The sequence below is a fragment of the Eurypyga helias genome, unplaced genomic scaffold, assembly GCF_000690775.1.
Source record: "Eurypyga helias isolate BGI_N326 unplaced genomic scaffold, ASM69077v1 scaffold4418, whole genome shotgun sequence".
Taxonomy (NCBI): Eukaryota; Metazoa; Chordata; class Aves; order Eurypygiformes; family Eurypygidae; genus Eurypyga; species Eurypyga helias.
In genome coordinates this window covers 45920-54121 of record NW_010267400.1, presented here as the reverse complement: position 1 = coordinate 54121, position 8202 = coordinate 45920, and the positions used below count along the sequence as shown (strand labels likewise).

The 8202-nt window shown below is 40.7% G+C and overlaps 1 protein-coding gene across 1 annotated transcript in view; it reads right to left on the bottom strand.

Annotated features, from left to right (window-relative positions):
- Positions 1–437: 437 nt before the first annotated feature.
- NCF4 (neutrophil cytosolic factor 4, 40kDa) overlaps positions 438–8202 on the bottom strand; it is a 9586-nt gene continuing 1821 nt past the window's right edge. Inside the window, exons 2-10 of the mRNA XM_010157393.1 lie at positions 7950–8034; positions 6526–6679; positions 6159–6229; positions 5232–5359; positions 4174–4231; positions 2474–2572; positions 1605–1735; positions 1447–1512; positions 438–666 (exon numbers count right to left, since the gene is read on the bottom strand). Of these exons, the coding sequence (XP_010155695.1) occupies positions 438–666; positions 1447–1512; positions 1605–1735; positions 2474–2572; positions 4174–4231; positions 5232–5359; positions 6159–6229; positions 6526–6679; positions 7950–8034 (1021 nt within the window). The remainder of the gene's footprint in view (positions 667–1446; positions 1513–1604; positions 1736–2473; positions 2573–4173; positions 4232–5231; positions 5360–6158; positions 6230–6525; positions 6680–7949; positions 8035–8202) is intronic.

Below are 8202 nucleotides of genomic sequence, written 5' to 3'. Positions count from 1 at the left end.
CACAAATAATTACTACACTGGCACACAAACCTTCATACCAGCGAGTGAAAAGAAAATTATGGCAGTCTAGGAAAAAAGCTTATGAAAATATTTGGGACAAACAATTAGCTCTGGGAGTGAGAATAGAGATTAGAGCAGGTCCTGGGGCTCAGGACACCAAACCTCTACTGCAGGCTAACAGACTTGCTTTGTGAATATGGCCAGTGACTTCATTTCTCTGTTCCTCACATTCTCTGGTCTCTATGTAGATGTACCTATTACAGAGGGCTAAAAAGCAGAAGCAGCTGACTAAGTACAGATTTAACATTGAAAAGTAATATATTACTTAAAATTACTCTTTTCAAGCTCACTTCAAAGGCTTGTTGAAGGAAACTGTCTGCAGAGAGTGGTTACAGAGGGACTGTATAGCTACCTACTGCAACATCTCTATAAAGCACTTACGTTGCTCTTACTGTTTGAGCAGCACCTATTCCTGGAGTGGTGTTGTAGACACCCAAGTCATCTTTGTGAGTGATGTGCAACTTCCAAGGGAAGAAATGCTTCTCAGAGGGCCTTCTTTTGCTCTGAGACACCATGAATTCAACATCCTGATCGGAGAGTAACCGGATCAGATCACCATCACGGTCCCGGTAATTCAAAACAATGTCATCTTGGTCAAACTCCCGTCTGGTAGAAAAGAAATTGATTGATCTCCAGAAATGAAGGAATGCCTGGGAGGTGCTGCGTGACTAACATTATGCTGTCAATCTAATTCATTCTGCTAAAAGCCACACAAAGCCTTGGGTGTCTTGGCATTCTTGATCCAGCTAGTATCCACGACAACTAGAAATCATACAGCCACGTTCATGCTGTGTCGTGTTTAATCTAAGAAATCTGTCAGAACCAAGAACCACTTCCAGTGACACCACATGCACGGCACAACTAATCTGTGAGTTTGATAAAATTTCTGTACATAAGAGTTGACTGTAGTTGCTACCCACTTTTGCCTACATAGGGTTGCTGTTTTTGAGAGGAGGGCAGGTTAAGGAATGGGAGACTATTAGCACAGGTGTCCTATTACTAATATTTGAGGTTCTAATGTTTTGATGTTCAATACTAAACTAAGCTGGTATAGCACTAGCGTTAGAAGGCGGCGACCTGCCTTCTGAAGAAGTATATTACACAAAAGATCTTTGCAGGGGATATGGCTCTGATCTTAGAACAAGAAATGGAAACTTTTACCCAGCATAACTGAGTTAAAGGTGTGTGGCATTCCACAATTACTGACAATCCCAAGGCACAGATGCCTTTGTGCCAACTCAAAGCACAGCTTCTTCAGGACACTTGAAAATGTTTCACACCAAAAACATGGTGATGACTAGGTAAAATGTGGAAAATCTAGGACTGGAAAGAACCTAGCAAATATTTAAATTCTATTAAATAGATAACTATTTGCTTGCATTGTACCTCATCAGTTCCATGAGATCTTTGAAAGATGGAACGCTGCTCAGATCCTCGTCCACTGAGATATCCCTGTAACAAGACAAATCTAATCATTACAAAACATGGAAAGAGAATTGTAGGCATTTCTTCAGCAGAAAACTGGAATACTATTTTCTTATTACCTGATAGTGCTCACAGTCTCATCATGGTAATAACAACGAACTTTATTAACTGTGTCTTCCTGCTGTGCTAAGTCTTTTATGATCTTCACAAAAGCACATGGGAAAATCCCAGTGGCATCACCAGCTGTACCCTGGAATTATAAGAAGTGTTAGAATGAAGAAAACCATCCCATTTTGGCCACATACAGTAAGTTCTGGAATTCCATTGATTTCCATGGAAGCAACAGTAAGAATTTTTCTACAATAATCAAGAAAAGAAAGGCTATGGAATTGACCTGATGGCATCTCTACAAAAAGATTACACAATTGTGTAGTCAAATGCAAGGCAGGGGAGTGAAACAGCGTGTAAAAAATTAGAGTCAGATGGTTACCACGGAAGGCTGTGGTGTTTGAGCAAGCAGCGATACCGTATCAGCAAACACACAGTATGTTCTCCTCATCCTTTTTCAGAACACTGCCGCATTGCCCAAGTTCTCCCTAATCAGGCTGACGTGTGTTGTGGCATGAAGCATGAAGTATATAGCAACTCACCCTGAGGCAAGAAACCAATTAATGGCTGAAATGGAGTTTCCATCTCCTTTCTGTGGCCTTTTTGTGTTCTAATCACTTCCAAAGAATTTAAAAACATTCCAGCAGAAGCAAATGCAAATGAAAACTGAAGTCTAGAGGGCAGAAAATTTATAAGCTAAAAACCATCAAGGATGGAAACTATTTAAAATTTCGATTCAAAGATTTATTCTTGACAGTAAGACCTGATTATGATACAGGTTCTCTTTGAAAGGAGAAAGGTCCCAGGGACAAGGAGACCCCCTATCTACTCATATATTTCAAGGTATGCTAATAATTCAGTACTGCTATTGCAGTCTTACCTCCAACCAATCTTTGTTTACTCTGCTGAGTAGATATATCAAGTCTCCCTTCTTGAAGCTGAGTTCCAGTTTGTTGGTTCCAGAAAAATCAAACAGTGCCTATGGAAAGCAGTAACAATGAAATTAATAATTCAGAGAATTATAAAAGTAATCTTTCTTTCTGTTCTGTTCTTTGGGTGAGAGCATAAAGCAGCACAATAGTATGCACTTTGTCATCAGAGGTATTTCTGGTTTAAGGACATATATATGACCGTAGTCTGCAGTTCTCACAATTTCTTCTTCTACTCAGCACACACAAAAATGCTTTGAAGAAATAGTGAAAGCACTACGATAAGCATGGCTCTGAGAATCCTCCATGCTAGGATTCGTGAAGTGGCAGGACACTGAGCACTAGCGAAATAAATATACAGAAGTTGAAAACACTTAAGAGCAAGTAACTCAACAGAGCTGAAGACAACTGACAACTTGAAATCCTGACAATTAAAAAAATATATATACTATTTCTGGTTGCAGTTTTACAGCTTTCAGATTTGCTGCAAAATATCACCAAGAGCCTTAAAAAACTGCAGAGGTATTGTGTCCTAGTTTAAGGGTAACTAACTGTTGTTTTTACATCTAGCTTTCTGCCTGTATACTGAACTGAGAGATTTGAGGAAGTCTGGGATATTGATATGTAGTTAAAATGGAACTTAGATGCCCCCTTCAGGGAAGAAAAAAAAAAGGGGGGGGAGGGGGTAGGATGGAAGAGCAATAAGCACATGCTACCACTCTAACAAGTTGTTCTTAAGTAATTAAAGTGGCAAGCTATCAAAAATGCACATCTCCCCCATTGTCCTTAGAGAACATAGTAGCCATTTAAATGCTCCTAGAAGACCAAAAATGAAAAGTTGGTCTTTATTTTCTGTTGAGATGGTTCTCTTGGTCTTGTGAATGCCAAGAGTTCTCCTAATGAAAAAATAGACAATGGCTACTGTTGTGCCAGTAGTTGATATGTCTGCTTAATAGCTCTTTCAAAAGCCTTTTTTCATCTCCTGAAAAGTTTTGGCAGGTATATTCAATATTAATAAATCAATAGATATAACTCAAGAGGTATGACTGATCCAAGACCTGCCATACTTTGTGTAAAAAACAACAGATCTCAAAGCATTTGCATGGGATTTTTTTAATCTTATATGGCAAAATCAGATGTTTCGGGAAGCAAGACCATGTTCAGACAAGTACTGGTTACAGAGCTGTTCCATGTGCTTAATATCAAGACAATATACAGTGAAAGACAAGGGTATAGGCACTTTTCAGTAGAAGGCTTATGTTACTGAAAATACTAAGATACCTGCAAAGCTTTTAAACATCTGCTGAAACCAATGAGGCTGAAGGTTGTGCTTGGTATAAAATTAATTTATGAGTATCACTGTGTAAATGTGGACCATTTGGCAGTGAGCTGTACATGTCACTCAATTTTGAACCTCCCATCATTCTGACTTCACAATGGACCTTCTAATTACTCAAGTAAGTAGGAACAGAACACTTCTTTCCATCCTTTGTTTCACTCCTTCTTGTTAAAATCAATTTTTTTCCTGTGTCGATTTTACTTTCTCTTCTTTCCCCAAGCTCTGATTGGAAAAGGCAACTTGATCAATGAGATACCAGAGTAAAACAGAGTTTAGTCTCCTATCCTATGACAGATTTTGCAAAGAACTCACCTCAGCCCGTGGGGCTGCCATGCGGTCAAAGCCAGACACCTGAGGTGAAATGCTTTTACTGCAAAGAAAGGAGACAACAGGGATGTGAACGTATCTTTCTAGTCATCAAGAATACTTCACAATCGGTAGTACAGTGCCTGCATTTTCATTATTTAAGAGGCAGGCAAGCCATAGATCACTGGAGACACTGCGTGAGAATCTGTGTGCAGCACTGAAGTAAATAAATGTGGATGAAACAACACTGCCCTAGTTCTCTCAGTTTCAGTACAGAGCAGCAGCAATCTGATGATGTCTGCTGCTGAGAACAGATGGAATTTTCAATAGTCAGTATCCTGGACCTCTCTTCCACAGCACTGCTCAGCCCCCCTACTCTGCCTTCTGGGCATCCCTGTTTCTAGCATTTATGGCATTCAGTTCAAATTCTGCCATCATACACACATCCAGGAATGCATACACACAGGCAGTTTTTGCACTGCTTGAGGTAAGTGAAAAGGAAGCAGGTCCATCTTTGCCATGTTGGAAGGAGAATTAATTTGTCTGCAGGGTAATGAAGTGTGACGTCTACTTAGCAGTTCTCCAAAGGAGTGTCAATGCTGCTATGTAGGACAGGCCACCATTTAGACAATGGACAGGGACAAATTAAGTGTTCAGTTACATTTAGTGTCTGAACCAAATTTCACTCAATTTGGTGCCAAAACTCATGTTGACTTCAGTGGTGCAAGCTTATGTCCTTAAGCTTGGCCTGTATATTCTGCATATTGTAATAGGTATTGCCACTGAAGAATTATCAGCTGATAGAGCCGAGCAGCATTTCTTTAAAAGCAAGCTATACTCTCATTTTGGAATTTTCCTTTAATGCAAGTACCACACCCACTTTAAAGTTTTGAGATTACTGAAAACAAGAAATAGCCTGTGTTCATTCTACCACAAAGATCCTCATATTAGGACTTAATGGACTCATTTGGGAAACACAGTGGTGATCCTCATCTCACTCTCCCCCCAAAACGGGACAACGTCTCTTACATCAAGCAATGCTGAAAAACATGTCAATCACTTACACTCGGCGTGTACGTGGGCGAAGCCGTCTCAGTCTGTGAGGCACCTGTTCACCATCAAAGGTTGAGTGGTAGAAGAACAGTCGTACCTCTTCATCCATCAACACCCAAACGGGTAGGCAGAGTAGGTTCTGTGCCAAGCCCAAGTAGGAAGCAGAGTATAACAGTGGGAGAGACCAATTCCTTATTTATTTACATGTAACAAATATGCCTCGCTGACCTACAGGATCACGAAGGATATTCTTCACTGCCAGAAACCTCCCCCCTCTCCCTTCTCACTCAGCAGGACACCGCTGAAGAGCTGACAGTTTCTCCATTTTACTGGAGCTGGCCAATGTATTGCTTCACTCTTTTTGTGCCTGATTTACTGCAGAAGGAGTAAATTGCTCGTTGTGTTTCCCATCAGAACATGAATGACTGTGGAAAGAAGGCAATCTGAAGTACTGGAAGCCTTGGTCAGTGCTTCAGACTTCTCCTGATTTAAAGTCAGGTCTCCAGTTAACCTGCACACAAAGAATTTCCCTCCTCGATGTCACTGGCTGTACCTTCACTGTAGAGCAGGTACACCCAGAAGCCCAGCCCGCTCTCCTAGTCTCTTAGGTGCACATACCCACTCAATATTCACATAACACCTGGAGATAAACTATTTCCTCACACATCCTTGGGGTTTTTTTGTAAGGATACCTATTTATGTATGATGTCAGGGAGTGAGCCCTTGTGATCTGCATACTCCAGCAGATCCTACAGCCTGAACAATCTGGGGAACAGGACTGCATGTTGTCCCATGGTGTGGACACTGTGTCTTCAGGAAAAACAATACAGAGAGAAGCGGATACCTAGGACTACAACAGTACTGTCGCTCTTAGCAGAGTTCAAGGGGTAAGTATCTGCAGTGCTCAGTGCAATCTATACCTTAAAATTAAGTTTTACCTTCATGTAGGCATTTAGGATAGGAATCCTGTTCTCAGCAATTTCCTTTTTGGCCCCAACATAAACTTTTCCTAGAAAATATAAAACCTGTGACAGTTACTGAAGAAAAAAAAAAAAAAAAAGGCTGTCAGAGAAATTGGGAGAAAGTAGGACCTCCAAGCAAATACTTATTTTCTAAAGTAATTTAGGTTTCTAAATGAAGTTTACCACAAAGGGAGGCGCTGTCAATGGAACTTGACTTCTCCAGCATCCACAGCTGGGAACTAGTTCCTTGTCATAACTACTTACCTGCGATGCATTCCTCTTTAGGACAGCCTGGGGCTGAGAGAGCTGCTAATCATGCACAGATTTGATACTGACAGCTTACCTGGCAATATGGGGAGCGTGCAGCTAAAAGGGCCGGTTTTGCTCTCTGCCCCATATCTCTCCTCTAGTTTGGTGTGCAGGTCATAGAATTGTCGATAGCGTCGGAAAATCAGGTATCTGCCACCACCTTTAACCTTTACTTCAATGACAAACATCTGAAACAGAGAAGGGGGATTCAGGCTGGTGTTCATACTTGCAAATACTTACTAAATGAAAGTGAGACATACAATAGGAACACAAGATCAGTGCTCCAGTAGTGGGAATATTGTCTTAGGGGCAGAGTGGAAAGCAAGGCTTCAGTTAAGCATCTGCAGAGTCAAGTACTAGAAAAAAAACAAGTTTGCACCAGACCAGGTGCTATATATTGGGGTCCACCTTTCCCATGGATCATAGTCCTGTAGCTGCTTCCTATTACATAATCTTAAAAGGAAACCTGAAATTACTAGATGCTATTTTATCCTTACACACCTTCCTTCAGCGACAAACAAAACATACTATTAGGGAAGTATTAGCGAATATTTTACAGTAGATGTAAAATGCTTTGGGCATCTAAATCTATAAACAGACACCTAAATTAATTGATTTTCAGAGTTGAAGGCATTCTTTCTTCCTTTTGACTTTAAACCACACAGTTTCAGAAATTATGATCTGACCAAAGTTAAGGCCAGAAAAAAGAACTTACTCGCCTTGCGTCTACTGCCCTCGTCCAACCTCTATCTTATTTCTTATCTCTTGCCAAAATAGCTTTCCTCTAAAGGAGCCCACAATTTCCATGCACTGACCTCTGAGTCATGTTGCAGTCAGATCCTTCAGAAAGCATAAAGACAGAGCAACCAACCGTCACTACGTTCCAGAGTAAGACCTGCATACTGCAGTGGGAAGGTTTTATGAGCAATGTCTCCAGCAAAAGCAGCATACCCTACAGAAGTCAGACTGAGCTGGTCTTACCCAAAAACCCTCTTCAGTAAATCTCATAGTGCTTTTCCCTGTTATTTCCTTCCTGTGTGCTCATTCATGACTTACTAATATGCTACCTTCTATGGAGATGGAAGCATCCTAACTTGCCAGTACCATGCAATACTGAAGACAAGACCCTGCCCTTCGACCCTCTTTGAATGCTTTTCCCACTATCTTCACCAAAGGTACAGGGGTCTGACAGGAAATAAATCAGCAATTAGGTAAGAATTTAGAAAACAAGCAGTATTAGAGGATACCTCTGTCACATTTAAACCAGACAATAAATTTTTAGACTAAATCTGCCACGGATGAACCTCCATTCCAGAAAAAAAGAAGCACTGACAAGTTCTTTGCACAGAACCATTCATGTCAAAATGCAACTACACCAGATTAATTGCATTTTACTTCCCGGCACAAAAACAGTCACAGATGAGGGCATACAGAGACAGGATAAATCTCCCTTCTTACATAATAGTTAGTAAAACCTTTCTTCTCTTCAATATCTGCAATGTTAGCTGAAACAGGTACATCATCTGGAAGCTGGTCAAAATCACTGTGAAGAAAGAACAGAAGATCTAGGTTACTCATACTCGCATTAGCCTTCGGAGGCCTCTTTGCCATACAGAACAAAAGTAGTTAGGCAACTTCCCATCATCTAGTGTCAAAACCAGTAAATTAGAAACTCGTGGTGTCATTCTCTTCCTCTGGAGGTCTGATCTTG